Here is a 19,709-nt window from a genome sequence, read left to right as displayed (position 1 = left end):
TGGGAAGTCTGTTCAGTGTGCTAATAATGCATCATACCCTGTTCGTGGTATTGGGGAGATTCAGCTTACAGCCATTGATGGCTCTATTCTCCGCCTACAGGATGCTTTGTATGTGCCTGGCATTAAGAAGAATCTGCTTTCCATTTCTTCTATGGCACGTTGTGGTTTGCAGGTCACCTTTGATGATCACCGTTGCATGGTCCGTGACAAGGAACACATGACATTGGTCTTGACAGGTTCTCTGTGTCATGGGTTATATGAGTTGGATGCTCTTTCGGTAGATCAGTCTGCATATTTGACATCCACTCTTACTCCTGCTATGTTAGAGGCAGAGTTATGGCATGCTCGTTTGGGGCATGTAAACTATGGCAGCTTGATGCTATTACAGCGTACTAAGATGTTGGATGGATTACCTCTCTTGGAGAGACCTCCTGAGCATTTATGCGAGGGTTGCATTTTGGGGAAAATGCATCGTTTCTCTTTTCCCCGTGATGTTGCTTTTAGAGCAACAGCCAGATTGCAGCTTGTGCATTCGGATGTTTGTGGGCCCATGCAGACACAGTCATTGGGTGGTTGTTACTATTTTGTAACATTTATTGATGACTTTACACGTTTTTGCTGGGTCTACTGCTTGAAAAAGAAGTCAGAAGTGTATGATACATTTTTGGCTTTCAGTGCACTTGTGGAAACTCAGTCTAATTGCAAGATTAAGACTCTCCGTTCGGACCGAGGGGGGGAATACATGTCCTCTATGCTGAATTCTTATTTGCAGCAGAAGGGCATTATCCATCAGTACACTACTGCATATACTCCACAGCAGAATGGGGTAGCAGAGAGGAAAAATCGGTCACTCATGGAGATGGCCAGATGTATGCTGAAGGCAAAGAGTTTGCCTCATAGTTTTTGGATGGAAGCCGTCATGAGCGCTTGCCACATTTTGAACAGATGCCCTACCAAGGCCTTGAAAACCGTCACACCTTTTGAGGCTTGGCACAGCCGCAAACCTTCTGTTGGCCACTTCCGTACTTTTGGGTGTCTTGCATATGCCCATATTCCACAGGTACTTCGAAAGAAGTTGGACAACAAGGCTGTAAAATGCATCTTTATGGGATATAGCAGCGAAAGCAAAGGCTACAGACTCTATGATCCCGTGACCAAGAAGGTTTTTGTCAGCAGGGATGTTGTATTTGATGAAAAATCAGAATTATCCTTGGCTGGTTTTGATACATATCAGGCTGCCCGTGATGTCTTTGAAGGGCTGCTGCCCATCACATTTGGTGATTCAGCTGGTACTTCAGCAAATGAACCTAATGTTCAGCCAGCTGCTCCTATGGAACATGCAGTAAATCAGCACATTGCTGAAACTGAAATTCAGCAGGAACTTGTACACAGTCAGGAAGCAAGACAGGTGCCTAGATGGTACACGCAGACTATGAGAGATAGTCATTTGGAAACACCCTTGGCTGGTCGTACTCGAAGGCAAACTCGACTGCATGATTCAGCACATTCCATGGAGTTTGTTATGGCAGCATGTACTCATGATAATGAGGAGCCTGAATGTTTTGAGGATGCACGACATAGTGTGCATTGGATGGCAGTCATGCAAGCTGAATTGGATTCTATTCATAAGAATCATACTTGGGATTTGGTGTCTTTGCCAGTTGGCAAGCGTGCCATTGGTACGAAATGGGTCTACAAATTGAAAAGGAATGCAGATGGATCCATAGATAAGTACAAGGCACGGCTGGTAGCTAAAGGCTACGCACAGAAAAAGGGCATTGACTATGAGGAGACCTTTGCTCCTACCTCCCGTATGACGACCATTCGGTCTATGATTGCCTTGGCTGCACATTTTGGTTGGAAAGTGCATCAGCTGGATATAAAGACTGCATTCTTACATGGGGAACTTCAGGAAGAAGTGTATGTACAGCAGCCCATTGGTTTTGCAGTTGAAGGCTCAGAAAATTTAGTATGCAAGCTGAAAAAAGCTCTATATGGTTTGAAACAAGCTCCACGAGCTTGGTACGCAAAGATAGATGCTTTCTTGCTTAGTCAGGGGTTTGTAAACAGCCCATCTGAGTCTACCCTTTATGTACATAAAGAAGGGGGATCCATGCTGATTTTGTGTCTATATGTAGATGACCTTTTGCTCACTGGAACACATGCTGATCAGATTTCAGCATTCAAAAATAATTTACAGCAAACTTTTGACATGTCTGACTTGGGTATTTTGCATTATTACTTGGGCATCCAGTTTGTACATGATGCTAGAGGCATTGGATTATGTCAGTCAAGGTACATTGGGCAACTTCTTGAGAAGTTTGGCTTACAGGATTGCAAGCCAGTTTGTACACCCATGGAACCTGGGCTCAAACTGTCATTACATGATGACAGTGATTTGTTTGATATCCATACTTATGCTCCAGCAGTGGGATGTCTCATCTATCTATGCCACACTCGGCCAGACATACAGTTTGCCGTTTCAGTTTTGAGCAGGTACATGCATCAGCCTCGTATGTCGCATTGGCAAGCTGTGAAGCGTGTGTTTCGTTACTTGCAGGGTACTAGAGCTCTTGGATTGCTTTATGCCAAGGGGGGACCACTGCAATTACATGCTTACAGTGACTCTGATTGGGCTGGTGATTTTGATACTCGTCACTCCACTAGTGGCAATTGTTTCTTTCTTGGCTCGTCATGCATTTCTTGGGTTAGCAAGAAACAATCCACTGTTGCCACGTCGTCATGTGAAGCTGAGTACAAGGCAGCCTTCACTACTGCAGTTGAGTGCGTATGGCTTAGACGCTTACTTGCTGATTTGGATGTATCTGTTACGGAGCCTACTCCTTTATATACTGACAGTCAGAGTGCCATTGCAGTGGCACGGAACCCTGTGTTTCATGCTCGCACGAAACACATAGAGATTCACTACCACTTTGTCAGAGAGAGGCTACATGCAGGTGATATCAGCCTTGTCTACTGTCCTACCACCAGCAATGTGGCAGACATCTTCACCAAAGCTCTTCCACGAGACAAATTTGAAGCATTTCGCGATGCTTTGAATTTGACGCCCTTTGGTGGCGGATGATCCTTGTACACTTGATCACTCTTCACTCCAGGGGGGTTTGTTGGGTATCTCACACGCCTTACTTACGCCTACGCTCATATGGGAGTGTGCGGGTGATCACTAGGACACTGGGGCACTTTTTACTCTCGGTAGGAGAGGTTTTTTCCCCCAGATTATGTGTACTATTTTGTATGTGCTTGTGGTACACACTTACGGGCACTTACTGTGTTCGGGTGTGAACAACCCCTTATAACCCTAAGGTATAAGGGTTATCATTTGTACTTTCAGCTGACACTCTATTCAGTACTATTGCATTGGGTATCGTGCTCAACTCTGTCTCTCACTCTCACACTGTCTACTGCACTTCAGCTGCACCTCGATCCTCTCCCATCTGACAAAAGGTGTAGGCACCGTAACAGATACATCCAGATACGCTAGCAAGCCTCTAATCCATGCACATTCAAATGTGGTAGTGAAAGCTGCCTTGTATTCAGCTTCACATGACGATGTGGCAACAGTGGACTGTTTCTTGCTAAGCCAAGATATGCAAGACGAGCCAAGAAAGAAACAATTGCCACTAGTGGAGTGACGTGAATTATAATCACCAGCCCGATCAAAATCACTGTAAGCATGTAACTGCAATGGTCCCCCCTTGGTCTAAAGCAATCCAAGAGATCTAGTACCCTACAGGTAACGGAAGACATGCTTAACAACTTGCCAATGTGACATGCGTGACTGATGTATATATCTTCTCAGGGCTGAAACTGCAAACTGTATGTCTGGCGTAGTGTTGCATAAGTAAATAAGACATCCAACTGCTGGAGCATATGTGTGGGTATATCAAACAAATAACTATCATCATGTAATGAGAGCTTTAGTCCAGGTTCCATTGGTGTATAGACTGGCTTGCAATCCTGTAAGCCAAACTTCTCAAGAAGTTTACCAATGTATCTTGGCTGTGATAACCCAATACCTCTAGCATCATGTATGAACTGAATGATCAAGTAATAATGCAAAGACCCCAAGTCTGACATGTCAAAAGTTTGCTACAATTTTTTTTAAAATGCTGAAATCTGATCAACATGTGTCCCTATAAGCAAGAGGTCATCAACATAAAGACAAATGATCAGCATGGATCCCCATTCTTTACATATGTAAAGGGTAGACTCTGATGAGTTGTTTATGAATCCTTAGCTAAGCAAGAAAGCATCTATCTTTGCATACCAAGCTCTATGCGCTTGTTTTAAACCATATAAAGTTTTTTTCAGCTTGTAGATCAAGTGTTCCAAGCCCTCAATTGCAAAACCAATGGGCTGTTGTACATATACTTCCTCATGAAGTTCCCCATGTAAAAATGCAGTTTTAATATCCAAAAAAACTTGCAAGATCATATAAAATAAGTTTTCATCAATTACTTGTTGAACCAAAAGAATGTTTTAAGAGGTTTTGAAGAAAGCCGTTTTAATAAAATGTTCACCAATGTGTATTGTTTTATATTATGATATTTTTCTTTTTTGTCCCAGAACATGGAGAGCATAAAAGTGAACATATATTCACCTGATGGCACTTTCAAGGTAATAGAAGCCTTATCATAGGCAATCTAAAATTCTAGCTGATTTAGATGCTTTTTAATGTTAATACGTAAAGAAAATCTAATGAATCAAAGAGTATTCATGTGGTTATTCAATTCCCTAAAGGTATCACCTTGCCTAAATTTTTGTTACTCTGGTTTGCTTGTGAGTGTGATCTTTATTTCCGCTCGAATAAAGAATATATTTATTCTTTTTTCTTTTCGCATACATTTCTTTTTCTTTTTTCCCCTCTTTTGAAGAGCCTTTGTTCTATGATTGAAATGTACACTGAAAGAGTCCCTCAACTCTTTTTTCAGAGCCTTTGTTCTATGATTGAAATGTACACTGAAAGAGTCCCTCAACTCTTTTTTCAAAGAAGAGATTGATTCTATTAATAAATATCCTCGGAACAAAGTATTTGGAGGAAAACTACAAAACAGCCATGTAAGGTACTTCGAAAAATATACAACAAATGGAAGTCTATTACAAGACCCAAATGAATAACCAATCAAGAGATCTAGGATGCCAAATCATGTGTAGTTGACAACAAGGAAAGAAAGTGTCATATTCCTAGGTCTTGAGAAACTATCTCCCCTCATCATAGTCTTCAAATCTCCCTATATCATCTCCCATCTCCCCAATCCTTTGTCCAAATTCTTACTGAGTACTCAAAAGCTAGGGGATTGTCTGGTCAGCCCCACCACTCCCGAAGAGTAGTGTCTGCAGCTGGAGTAACCACATCTAGCCATTGCTGATTGCTAGCATTATTGTTTGGTACATCTGGACTGTGCGGTGGAGCCATGCTATAGATATTCAAGATATATCCACAATAGAGACATGCACACTTTGTGCAGGAGATGGGAGAGGATATAGGGTAGCTTTGAGAGGATAAGCAAGAGAGATACCTTCTTGCAGAAATGGGAGTCTAGTACCCTTTTTCACACCAGCCCTCAAATGGTTTGGCATTACAGCCCACCAAATTGATTATTCACACGTACAATAGTAATGGGTGTCCTATTCATAATGTATACAGCAGTAGCAACTGCTTTAGCGTAATAATAATGAGACAAGTTTCTTTTTGACATCAATGCACCAGATATCTTTGTAGTATGCCAGTTTTTTTGCTTAGTAACTCCATTTTGTTGCAGAGTATATCTACATGTATTTGTGATGTGCTTAGTTACTTTACACAAGGTTCTTTACCTCAAGGCCATTTTCTCTAAGGTGTTATTAATAGAACTTTCTCTTTTTTGAGGAAAATGAAAACCATGTCTAGCCTCTATCTTTGATGAAGACTAAAATCCTACTAAGGGGAGTAGTGGGTGGGCCTTGCTAGTGCATAACTGCAATTTCTTGTGGCCATAGTCCTTGGTGGAGAGTATTGGCATGCTAAAGTAGGTGGGACCTTGCTAAAGTTAGATCCATAGAAGGCCTCTTCAAAGACTAGTGGGACCATGGGGAATGGGCATGGAGACATCCATTATGCAGAGATACTTGGGGATGTTCCTTTCTTTGGATACACCCCACTAGATTGGGGAGAAGGACCCAAAGGAGCAAGACACAAGTGACCCTAGCAGCAACTTAGTATTGGATTTCATAGTATATTGTCGGCCTTCCTTGGTAACTGAGCTAGGATTTTGGAGGACATCTTTAAACCTAGAGATATTCCACTTTTTTATGCATACTCTTGTGCAGAAGTTTGCAGTTGGCACTTGGCTTGGCTATGGTAGAGACCCTATTTCTTGTGTTAGATGCGGGGATCCAAAGGAGACGTAGAGACATTGTATTTGGGATTACCCTAGTCTCAAGAGGTTTGGAGGAGAGTGCTTAGCATAGTGTTTCATGCCATTGTAGAGTCTATGATTGCTGCATGGGGGATAGTTTCTTTGGTCACAGATAGATCTAAGATGCCAGCTTGTAGATATGAAGATGTACAAGGGGTATCTTGCTTACCTTGTCTTGGGGCAGCTTGTGAGTAGGATTGTCATGCCAGATTTCTCACATATATTGTGGAATCAAGGGTGCTATCACATATGGGAGACCATAACTAGCATTATTGCTCAGTATATATGGACCACCACATGCAGTCGTACAATGTGCTATAGATTTGTTGGATATATCCACTGCAGAGACTCTCTCAAGGATTTGGATAGGGATTTTCCATACTCTTTGCAGGAGATGGAAGAAGATATAGGGAAATTTGGAAACTTTGAGGAGGAGAAGAGATGTTTTTCTTAGGACCTGGGATTTTGGCACTTTCTTTCATTGTCAGCTGCATATTGTCTGACATTAACTTGAGACATGTATGGGATAGTTGGCAACTAAGGAGGATCTTGTACTTCCGTTAGCTAGTGACACATAAGGGTCTGGTAGTTGGCAGCTAGTCGGTTCAAATATAGTAGATTGAGGTCTGCTAGCATTGCCCAAAATAGTGCTTAGAGACCTCGAAGCACTATCTGTAGTCCTATGAGTCAATTGAAGATATTAATTTAAAGGAGCCTTAGATTCTAGCGGCATAATCTTGGGTTCATTCTTTTGCTCCTTGCTTTGTATTCATGAGCTTCACTTCGAGGTTTTCCCCATAGCCACTCTTGAAGTGCATCTATCACTCCTATGTGATATTTTTCTAGGTCAAGCTTTATGTTCAGGTTTTCGGCACAATTGCTTGGTAAGATGTTGTATAATTTGTATTGGAAAAAAAACATGGATAAAGTTATATCTATGCAAGTGGCTCAAGCATGGACAAGAAAGAAATAACCAAAGCAATGTTTGCTAATATACACTAGAGCAAGATTTATTGGAAAAAATGCAATTATGCTTGAGTGAGAAGGTCAATCAACTAATCATCTCAACCACCACATGAGCATATTCTAAGTTTCGAGTCAAAAGTCACACAAAAATGAAATCGCATGAATTTTTTGCTATGATGCCATAGCGAAGCGTTGCTTTGTGATAGAACATCGCATTCAATAATCCATTTCAATGTGAAGCTAGTTTTTTGCAATGACAACCAAAGAGATGATCTCTCATCCACCATGCACTCAATATATGAAACCTTTATGCTATTTTTCAAGGAAAGTTGTTGTAGAATGCAATTGTAATCAAATGCGATCCTAATCTTTTCCTTTGCTTTGCTTGAAGTGAATTCTCCACCTATACCACTTCCTAATATCTCCAACTATCCACAATAGTTTTTGGGCTGCTATGATTACTATATTAGAGAGAGAACTCAACCCAACTTAGGCAATGATTACACACCCTATTTTTCCAATGAGGTGGATCAAGAGCACACATGAGGTCAATCCATCCCTTAGACAACTTCTCTGCTATATTTTGATGCTATAGTCCCCCTAGAATGTTGCAAGAAGGTTTTCATTCATAAGATCCGAATAACCTAAAGAAGGTCCTATGCTTGGGCACTTGCTTGAGGGTGTGCCAGCTAGAGCTTTTCCTAGCTCCTCCTTTGAGAAAGGGCTATCAAGAATTTGGAAGGTGAAGGAGGTCAACATAGAGCAACCTAAGTTAGAGATAGGTAGTGTGCCTTGATATTTTGGTTTAGTTGTTGGGACTCAAGAAGTAGGGATTGATCACTTTGCTATGGACTGCCTTTAAGTTCCTTACAAGGATTTGTCTCAAATTATCTCTTCTCATGTTGATATCTTCCACCCCACTTAGATTGGTTTGTGTTGGAGCACAATATCTTGGACAACATTTTTGCTTCCAGGAGTCCATAGCTCTTGCACACTCTAGAAGACAGGATCTTATTGTGTTGCTACTTGATTTTCAGAAGGCTTATGATATAGTGGATGGGAAGGTCCTAGAAGGGAACCATGTTGAGGATGGAATTCCCATAGCATAAGGTCAGAGGTGTATCGTCCCTTATACTCTTCAACTCACAGCCAAGTTCTCGTCATTGCTACGTAGAGGAGAGAGATTCAGCATGTAGAGATCGATGAGATAGGATTGTCCTCTCGCCCCTCAGCTTGTTTTTCTTTTTGGAGCAAAGGACATCAGCTCCCCTCTTTTCCTAAAGACTACTCTAGGGGTCGAATGGGAAGCTGCCTCCCTATTGCGCCCCCCGAACCCCCCAGGCGGCCTGCCATGAGCTGTTGTCACCATCTGACATCCACCCTGCCGTGACATCCTCTTTTGTCTTAACATGCTGCCCTGATTGAGCACATCACCATGCCCCTACTCGACATCTTGCACTAGTCCATTGTCCAACCTCTACTCACTACCCTCTATCTCAGCGCGCTGTCTCACTCTTGTGCACTAGTTTACACCATGGATACTGCTCCCCCTCGTCCTCCAACACCCCCCATTTCCATATCCTCTCCTTGAGGACAATGGAGCAACCTTTCACATTCTGGAGCTTGTTGAGCTAAAATATGCATTACTTGCTGATTAGCCTCTTAAACAGCCCCAAAACACACTAAAAATGCCCTTTTAGAGTAAAACCCTAAAACGTGGAGCGGTTCGAGAGAGTTTAGTGGAAACCCTAAAACTGGGAGCAATTCGAGAGAGTTTAGTGGAAACCCTAATTTTTGGGGCACCCTTCCACATCTATAAATAGACAGGCTACCCCCATTCAGCTATCATCCTTGTTTTGTAGGTTACACTAGCCCACCCACCCTCTGCTGCTGTTGACGCTCAGCTTCCAGCGTGCAGCCCGCCTCCATCTACTATCCAGCCATCATTGACTACAGCCACATTATCTTCAGCCTATCCATTACTGTAGGCAACAGCTCTCAGCTGCTGGCCACTGCACCAAACTGTCCCAGACTGTTGTTCAACCTATTGTCCATCATCTCCAGGGTCAGCCAGCCTGCGTTTTCAGCATTGCAGGCCCTGACACTCTCAAACACTGTTTCAGCCTACTATTTACAGCAAACTGTGAATAGTTTCCAGCCCCCGATCAATGGTGCACTGCTGCGTTTACCAGTTTCTGGCCTCTAGGCGGCTGCATTTTGGTGACCAGCCTGCTGCCATTCACTATTCAGCACTCTTACACTCTGACTGGTGGTCACAGACTTGGGATCCGTCTTTGGTGGACGTCACACTCCGACATTGCTCTGCCCTTGAGCACACTGTACACTCTTACATTGATTTACAGCATTCATTCACTTCAGAGTTGTGTTCTCTCTCTCTCTTCTTCTGTTTGTGTTTGAGTTTTGAGTTTTGTGTTTAGGGTTTGAGTTTTGCCCTCTGTGTCTGTGTCTGTGTCTGTATCTTTGTGTTTTTGTCGTGGTTGTATACTTTGTGTATCCTCAATGCAAACCCTACCATTTTTCTTAACATGGTATGAGAGCCACTACTCTTATAAAGAGTATCTTGTGGATATTGTTGAGAGCTAGTCTTTGTGTGAGGCACACAATACGACTCGTAATCGAATCACAATGTCCCAGACACCTTCTTCTTCAGTTCCTATGATGTCTTATCAGGCTTTTCCATCATTGGAGGCCCTAAGACGGCATTATGGACTCGATGAGGAGGACGACACTCCACCTTCACCAGATTTCACTAACATGATAGAGGAGGACTTTGAGGAGTACTATTGCAACAAGTATGGTGATGTTTACACCCCTCCTACCAATTTTGCTACCACATCTGGACCGGTTGGTGAGACTGGCCAACCTCTCCGATCATGGAGGACATACGGCATTCGGAACATTTGGCCATCCATCTTCATCATCTCAGCCAGGTCCAATGTCAGGTTTGTACAATTCTTTTGTGTTGCATGAATCAAAACCCTTGCCTGTTTCTTCTTTTGAGATACAGGATCCGGATGGCTTTGCGTATGTAAACTTCAATAGAGGGGGCTCACAAAGCAGACGAAATTCAGGTACATCTACAGCTTCTGTTTCATTTGAGCATATTACACACACTTCTCACTTCCCTCCCATCCCACCCTCTTTTGTATCACACCTTGATAATCTCTCATCATCTTTCCAAAATCTTGGATTACACTCCACATCTGCTTCACACACCCTAGGGGTTGGATCTTCCATCTCCGCTCCTAGCACCTGTTCCTTCTCCACCCCATTCTCTATCTCTTTGCACCATGGTACTTCGTTAGGGGAAATGCCACCCTTTAACACAGTGCCTCTCACCTTTCAGCAAATGAGCACACCCATAACTCCTGGGTCGACTGTGATGGGCATCCCCCTCACTATCCCCAGCTTCACATCTCCCATGACCACTCGTACACAAGGGTTTCCATCCTCAGCTTATGGTGCATCTTCACACTCTCCTTGGGTTACACTTACGTAGGGATTCCCATCTTCTGCTCCTAGTGTTCCCATCCCATCTCCTTGGGTTCCTCATGTGGCTACCATGCCCATGTCTAGTCAGCCCATCCCTACTTATGGATCCACCTTGCACACTACCCGCATGCTTGGTGGGCACTCTGCGGCCCATTCCTAGGTGTACTCCACTCCCCCATCCTACCCCCACTACACTTTTTCACACTATCCATCTCCGAGCACTACCACTCTTGTTGCAACAGCCAAGAATGCCTTCACGAATAAAACACGTTTTAACGGGTCAAAATTCACTACTTTGTCAAATTTCATGCAAAAAGTGCTTGAGTCTCAGGGTTTTTGGGACCTCGTCATTGGTCTAGAGCCTAGGCCAGACCCTTGACTAGCTCACCTTGATTACATCCGTCAATGGAGAGCCTGCAATGCCACAACCAATGTTGAGTTGATGCAGGGATTGCTTCCTGAGTTTCACTCTTAGTTGCAGCACTTCCCGCTCATGTCAAAGCGTTGGAGTCACCTTCTCGACCACTATGCGGCTCATGATCGTACTCGGTGCATCAATCTCGACTTTGAGCTTCAAGAGTTCTCTATTAAGGAAGGGGATGATTTGAAAGTCAAGCTGGCTGAATATAGGCGGTTACTTACCGAGTTTGCCACTACTGGCTCTCCAAAGTCAGATGACGATCAGGTTACATTCTTCTTGAATAAGTTGCCCGACAAGTACTTCAATTTCATTCAACACATCATCTCCCAACCTAGATTGCCAACCTTCTATAAGTTCGAGTGCCAGTTCTTGCGTTACGCAAGGCTGTATGATCAAGTCCACAAAAAATCCTCATCACAACCTTATTCAGAGCAGAGGGGGTTGGTTGCCTCTTCTTTGGGAGGGACAACCACTAGTGGCAAGAACTCGCTAGATGCGAAGGCAAGTCAATCAAAGGGTGACTTCTCTTCCTCAGATGGAACCAAAGAATCTAGACCTATCTGACAGCAACTCCCTAAGAAAAACTGGTTTTACACACATTGCCAGAGACCAGGCCATGTGGACGAGGAGTGTCACTCCAAGGCCCAAGTTCTTCCACCTAAAAAGCCTCCGCAAACCGCTGCAACTGCACAATCCAGTGGGGCTACACCCTCCGCTCTTGCTTCACTGCTCCTTCAGCACCTGTTGTTGTTGTTGTTGGACACGTGGTTCAAGTACAGCCTCAGCGGCCCCTCTCTTTCACTAACCTTGAGGGATTGGCTGATTGGTCTCTGCAGATTCCGATCCCGTTGCACTTCATGCATCCATCTCACTTTTCTCTCCACCTAGTCAGGCGTTCCCTTGGCATATCCCTACTACTGGACATACACGATGGTAGCTACCTTCAACTCACATGCCTCTAGGTCCTTTCGGATACCCTAGGTCAGTCTAGCATTCATTTTTCGCACTCTTAGAGTCGGGCCCATAGGATTCATTATCCTTAGTTTTTCATTTTTTTGTCTTCCGATACATTTCCTCACACACATACACATTCATTGCATTTATTTTGAGTTAGATTTTCTTTCTGTTCTGTTTTGCTTTGGAGCATCTCACCACTTTGTCTTTCACTGTAGGGCTAACTTGCAGATTACTTTGGTCCTCCGTGGGCTAGAGATGTGGGGATGGGCACCATTCCTTTCATGGTTTCATCATCCTCGGAGTGCTTGCTCTTCTTCCAGGATGGCAGTTTCTTCTCCCGAGGCGGATCATGCAACATCTCTCTCGATGCTATCATGGCGGTGACTTCTACCTTGCTCTTCTAGCGGGGTGCTTCATCCACTTCATCCACTTCATCTTCTTTCATTCCTTATGGTTCTCGGCACCATATGAAGACCGACATCAGGCTCCTCTTCCTTCTTCGGTATCTACATCCAGGTTGAGAGGGGGTTCCTACCCTTCTTGGTATTCTACAAGCTTCAGCACTTTGTCTTCGACATTGGCTTCTTCCCCTGTTGTACCTTACCCTTTGCATTGTATGATTCCATCATCCTTGTACTAGGGCGCTTGGGCAACTGAACAATTTTTCCACAAGGGACACTGTCCAAGTGGCACCTGCTGCATGAGCATTCTTCAACATGTAGCATACTTTGTATCTCATTGTGCAAAGCACCACTTGCGCGGATCCTAAGCTGTTTCCACTGGCGGCTGTTGTTACCACACCACCCTCCTTATTCATCACATGGATACCTCATCACCTATTTTTCCTCGTCATCGACACCCTGAGTGGATGGATTAGCTTATACTGTTTTGTGATGTGTTGAGCGTACCCTCCCTACTCTCGTCTTCTGGGTCACTTTTACTCAATCGGCCGCATCCCATCAAATTACTTCACTTATTTATTTATTTATTTTTTTAAAACATTCCATGTAGTCCCATCCGCCTTTATAGGGCTTGGTAGGCCACTGGGCAGCCGACGTGCACCCTTTGTCCGATGCCCTGTCCTCTCTAGGGTGACTACTTGGATTCACTTGGTATGATAACCGTCGCCTCTGTAGTCTTGGTAGGCCACTGAGCAGCCAATGTGTACCCTTTGTCCAATGCCTTGGCTGCTTTGGGATGGGACGCCTTGGGGTACATAAACATCACAATGGCTGGCCTAACCTTTCAGCTCAGTTTTGGGCCTGAGAGGGGGTGTTGAGGTAAAATATGCATTACTTGCCTCTTAAACAGCCTCAAAACACACTAAAAATGCTCTTTTAGAGTAAAACCCTAAAACGGGAAGCGATTCGAGAGAGTCCAGTGGAAACCCTAAAACAGGGAGTAGTTCGAGAGAGTTTAGTGGAAACCCTAATTTTTTGGGGCACCCTTCCACATCTATAAATAGACAGGCTGCCCCCATTCAGCTATCATCCTTGTTTTGCAGGTTACACCAGCCCACACACCCTCTGTTGCTGTTGGCACCCAGTTTCCAGCCTGCAGCCTGCCTACATCTGCTGTCCAGCCATCATCAACTGCAGCCACATTATCTTCAACCTATCCATTGCTATAGGCGACAGCTCTCAGCTGCTACCGACTGCTCCAAACTGTCCCAGACTGTTGTTCAGCCTATTGTCCATCATCTCCAGTGTCAGCCAGCTTGTGTTTTCAGCATTGCAAACCCTGACACTCTCAAACACTGTTTCAGCCTGCTGTTTACAGCAGACTGTGCACAATTTCCAGCCCCCGATCGGTGGTACACTGCTGCGTTTCCCGGTTTCCAGCCTCTAGACTGCTGCGTTGTGGTGACCAGCCTGCTGCCATTCACTATTCAGCACTCCTACACTCCAACTGGTGGTCACAGACTTGGGATCCGTCTTCGGTGGACGTACACTCCGACATTGCTCTGTCCGTGAGTACACTGTACACTCTTACATTCATTTACAGCATTCATTCACTTGAGAGTTGTGTTCTCTCTCTCCCTTCTTCTGTTTGTGTTTGAGTTTTTGTTGTTGAGTTTTGAGTTTTGCGTTTAGGGTTTGAGTTTTGAGCTTTGCATTTAGGGTTTGAGTTTGTCCCTTTGTGCCTGTGTTTTTGTATTTCTGTCGTGGTCGTACACTCTGTGTGTCCTCAGTGCAAACCCTAGTAGTCTTCTTCACAGAGCTAGCACTGCTACCATAGCAATATGTTGTACCTTTCCTTGACATGCCCAGCTCTTATCATAAGAGTTCTATCGATGCGGGGCTTGGACCTACATGAAAGTTGCGGTTACAGGGAATTCCCACTTCCATTGGAGGTGGGGATCTTCATAATATGCAAGTCTCCAACTGGCAAGGCACAACTTATTGGCCCCACTGGATGGGCTGAATTACTCCTTCCTCGAGATTTTCCCCAATGGGAGAAGGTCAGAGGTTCAGGTCGAGGAGGTCATACAAGACTAGGTGTCTAAGCATGTTTCACAGTGGCTAAGAGAGGTAGGGCCGGAGTTACTCTCAAAGCATTGGCCTAGATGCAAGATGTACATTAACGAGTGGACTGGTTTAGAGCTTCACAATGTCCTCCTCTGCACCGTGTTGCAGTTATGACTACCTATGGATTTGATTAAGGATCATCTATTCAGATCCTTTAACTTCACCTACTAGGAGGAGGTGAAGAACCCCCTACTACAAGCTTTTTAAGAGATCTTGAATTCAAGAGAGAAGGCCAGGTGGCATGTCAGTGGGTCTAGTCAATCTCCTCTTGAAAGGGGGGGTTCACTTGGAGCAGACCCAGTGGCAGCCGATCACCTTATTCTTGCTGACCTATAAGGCACTGGCAAACATGATTGGTAGTCACCTTCACCCCATTCTCCTAAGCATCACTCATGATACACAAACAGGCTTTGCCTAGGAGATCCAGGGCAACATCTTTACCTTCTTTGCGGCTATAGAGTGAGCCCGAACAGTGGGTTGTAGTGCTCCTCCTAGACTTTGAGAAGGCCTATGACAAGGTCAAATGGGACTTTCTGGAGGGTACCATGGTGAGCTAGGTTTCCCTCGGCATTGGATGAGTGTTGTTTCTGCACTATACAATCAGCCACCAGCAGAGTGATCATAGGGAGGATGAGACGTGCACTGTTTTGATTGGATTGGTCTGTCCAATAGGGCTGCCCTCTGGCTCCTTATGTCTTCCTACTATTTACAGAGGCAATGTCTTATTTCCTTTGTTCAAGAGTGAGCAGCCTATGGGCTTCAGGGTACCAGTGTAGGCTGAGACAGAGTTGCTAGATTTGGAGTGCACAAACAACATGTCTTTCTATGTTGAGGATGATGGGTGATTCTTGAGAGAGTGAAACTAGCACTAGAGGTGTTCTGAATGGCAGCCGCTGCAAAAATCAACTGGTAAAAGTCAGATAGTTTTCTTACAGCCTTCTGTTCTAGTACTACGTGGGCATCCATTTGGGATTCAGATAGGTAAGCAGGGGTCAAACAATCAGGTAACTCGGGTTCCAGGTGGACTTGACATCATAGAGCCCAGCAACCCATCCTTGTGCTTGACTCCATCTGGCAAAAGCTGACCTGCTAGAGCAAGTTTCACCTTTCCCTTGTGGACAGGGCTGTAGTGGGAAACTTGTTTCTTTTGGTGAGAACCTAATTTATTGATTCCTAGTGGTGTTTCTTTTCGTCATGTGTTGCACAGTTACACCACCTAGTTGAGAACTTCCTATGGTCCAACCAACTCCGATGGGTCCATTGATTCCCATGCCAAGGTGGTTTGGGAGACCATCCATCATCACTCAGATGGGGACCTGGGGATCATTGATCCTGAGTACCAAAGTCAAGCCCTCCTCGGTAAGCTGGTGATCCGAGGGCTCGCCCCAGGCAGGCAGATATGGAAAGCTCTCCTTTAGGAGGGCTTTCAAGAGTGTAGACCTCATCCAGACAAGGATTGGAGACCATCTCTGAGATGGCTACAGGTCTGGTAGAGCTTGCGTAAGGCCCTAGAACAGTGATCCCCAACATGCCAAGAGGAGATTGACATATAGCCAGTCATCTAGAACCTAAAGATCTGAGATTGTGAGAGGATGGGGCTAGGTGAGCACACTTGCATCTACTGGGCTGGTTGGGAGGTTGGCCTTGCCTGATCTATCAGGGTTTGGGGAGACATCCATCAGAGCGTGGACCTAAAGGTTATAGAGCACGTAGCAGGGTTCTGGAGAGGGGTAGAGGCCATGCAATGGAAGATTGATGTAGCAATCCCCCAAGGTTGGTCAATCAAAAGGGCTCTGAGTGCATATAAAGCTTCTAGCCTAGTCAAACGAATAGATTGGCTAGGGTTGCTGAAAGCGAAAGTGCCTAGCTTTCATTTCACCTACAAGGTCTTGCATACAATGCAAATTTATGGGTAACCATGGAAGAAGCAAAGGTTCGTTGGGATTTTCGCCAAGAGGGTGGTCTAGAGGTTGATGTTATGAAGGAAGCTAGACCGGAGTATAGATTCCACTCAAGGGATTCCTTTTGGAGTCAGTTTGTGAGGCCCCATCTGGGTTCAAGGTGACCTTTCTTTCGAAAGAGGAGAAAACATTCTCTTAATAAATCCCCTCGGTACAAAGTATACCAAGGCAAAATACAAGGTATAAAGAATTCATGTAAGGGACTTCTACACCAAAAAATATATTCAACAAAGGGAAATCTATTACAAGGCCTGAATGAATAACCAATTAGGAGGTCTATAGTGCCAAACTATATGGTGTTGACAGTGGAAGAAATTGTTAGAATCCTAGGTCCTGAGAAAAGCATCTTTCCTCTTCCTCATAATCTTTTCTTTCGTGAAGATAATTGAATTAAGTAGTAAATATTTACTACTCTTCCTCATAATCTCTCAACTGCCTTGCATCCTCTCGCATCTTCTCTCAAAGAATGTGGAGGATCTCTATCCAAATCCTAAAAAGGGCCACTAAAGTAGGTATGTCCACTAAATCTATGGCATGGCTGAATTTGGCAGTCCAAATGTACCAAGCAATAATGCTAACTATGAGCTCCCATAAGTGATAATGTCCTTGGGTCCGCACTGTTTGTAAGAAGTCTTGCATGGTGATCCTGCTCACAAGCTGCCATGAGACCAGGTTAGCATGACACCCTTGCACATCCTTATACCCAAAATAAATGCCTCTATCCATGACGCACCGAATTATCCAGCATGTAATAATCATCAAGTCTATAGTTCCATGAAACACCATCCCAAGGGCTCTCCTCCAAACCTCCTGAGCACTAGGTCAATCCCAAATGCATTATCTTTGTGTGTGCTTCAACTCCTAACATCTAACACAAGGGATAGGGTCTCTACCATAGCCAAGTCATGTACCAATTGCTAAAGTCCTGTGTGCTAGTAACCAAAGAAATGTTGAGATCTTTCTTGATCTAATACTTTCCTCTAGTCTCCTGCAGAAGTCACCAAGGAAAGGCGGCGATATATACTACGCAGGCCAATGCTGAGACTCCACTAGCACTACTCTGATCCTGCGCATTTGTATCCTTCTCCCCAATTTAGTGGTGTATAAAAATAAAGGGAACATCCCTTGGTGTCTTTGAAAAGGCCTCCTATATGCCCGATGCCTCCATCCATCCATCATGCATGCCTCAAGGTCTAGGTCTAGGTACCAAGCCCTATTATAGTGAGCCAAAATCCTCTGCTGAGAGCATCCTGTGAACTCCAATGGATCCCGATCCTCCTTTCTGAGTCTACCATCCTCTTGGATTATGAAAGTAAACGCATTCTCTCCACTGGTGGCTACCACTTCAAGGAGGATATCACCTTCAGTGAAGAACCCAATCCATGGCTGAGAGTCATCTGTGTTGTTACTCCACTCAAGTGGTACCACATCCTTGATGCTGTCCATGATGATGTCTCTAGCCTCTCTAATGCCTCAAAGTCTCTACCTTTGTTCCTGAGTTGATAGCTCCACAAAGGAAAACCACTCCCTCACTCTAGAAGCTAGCCATGAAGAAAATCTCCCCCATATTAAGCCAATCCTCTCTCTACTGGTGTGACCTCTCTTTGTCCTAAGTAGGTGGTGAAGAGAAGTGGCTGCCTCGGCTTTCTTCAACAATGACTGGGTCTATCTGGTGGATTCTTGTAGATACTGATCTCCAAGCCTATATAATAGATATAGCAAATCTAGCCGCAAAACTGTTCCCAAGCTCTGTAGGATGGATGTGTTGAAAATTCCAATGGACACTAGGCTTCCATGGTCCTCCATGAGTAAGAACAATGGTATTTAATCTCCATAGCATTAACTTCTTCCACAGATTCTCGCTTGGAAGGAGGCCCCTCACAAAAAGCTTCACCATCATTTCTCAGCTGTGGTTCTCTAGGTCAATGATCCCCAAACTGCCCCCAGATCTGGGCTGAATAATGACATCCCAGGCTACTTAGACCTGATAGGACTACTATCTCCCCCTGAACAAATGAAATTCTTGATGAGCCGCTTCACCTAGCCAATAAATAAACTAGAGATCACCCAATAGCAAGTAACATACCACATGGTGGCAAGAAAAACCTAGTTAGCTACAACCACCCTCTCTGCTAGTGATACCACATGGTGGCACGTAAGGTGGGGAGATCTTCATTATGAAGGAAAAGGCCTTGTACACAACTTGAGATCATGGTTTCTTTCGTTTTCTACTTTTAATAAGCTTGTCTTGTATGTGGTATTCCTCATTGGTTGAGAATGTTGAGTTTTACTTGTTTCATGTTCATTGACAGGCTATGCTGTGGAGACAAGTAAAGATAGTGTATACTAGGGTTATATGGACCTTGTAGAAAATTGCACTACATCTGTAGAATCTGACTTTGCTGTTCTATAGGGAACATAGCATTGCATATAGCCTTTGGATACCTGTGTGTATACTTTACTTTTTGTGACTTTATGTCCCACATCTTTTGTATCTATACAAGTTAACATATCTATGGGCAAGCATCTCAACTCCTGCTGTAAAGAAAATATAAGCTTTTTAGTGTGTTCTTAGATGTTTAAGGTGCAGTCATTCATCTGATAATTCTATGCAGCCACTTACACTTGATCCAATGGCGACTGCAGAAGAGGTCACAACTCTGCTTGTCTCAGAGTTTGGACTTTCTGACCCGAAGTACTATGGGATCTTTCAAGTCCTTTATGCAGGTAAAACTTATGCAAACTTCCAAGTTATCCTAAATGATGTATTTTTGTCACTGATTCCAATCAGAAAGGTGAGTGGTTAGCTGCCTAAAACCAAGATTTCTGACAGATCTGCAGCTTGTAAGATTTTTTTTTCTTTTTCTTTTTTGGTTCAAAATAAAGTGTGGCTAATTATATTATGCAGGAGGACCTCAAACAGGCACTCGTGATGATGTCTAGG

General features: G+C 44.1%; 1 protein-coding gene across 2 annotated transcripts in view; it reads left to right on the top strand.

Annotated features, from left to right (window-relative positions):
• The window catches only part of LOC148020974 (uncharacterized), a 251,506-nt gene that overhangs the window by 173,836 nt on the left and 57,961 nt on the right, over positions 1-19,709 (top strand). The window contains exons 5-6 of one of the 2 annotated variants that reach the window (XM_087699486.1): positions 4,588-4,638; positions 19,381-19,492. In XM_087699486.1, the coding sequence (XP_087555612.1) occupies positions 4,588-4,638; positions 19,381-19,492 (163 nt within the window). Of the gene's footprint in view, positions 1-4,587; positions 4,639-19,380; positions 19,493-19,709 lie in introns of those variants that run through there. The other variant, XM_087699487.1, reaches the window with a different exon arrangement.

Source organism: Lygodium microphyllum, chromosome 18, assembly GCF_053477565.2.
Source record: "Lygodium microphyllum isolate KBCC chromosome 18, Lygodium_microphyllum_v1.1.10, whole genome shotgun sequence".
Classification (NCBI taxonomy): domain Eukaryota; kingdom Viridiplantae; phylum Streptophyta; class Polypodiopsida; order Schizaeales; family Lygodiaceae; genus Lygodium; species Lygodium microphyllum.
This window is presented reverse-complemented; position numbering and strand designations above follow the sequence as displayed.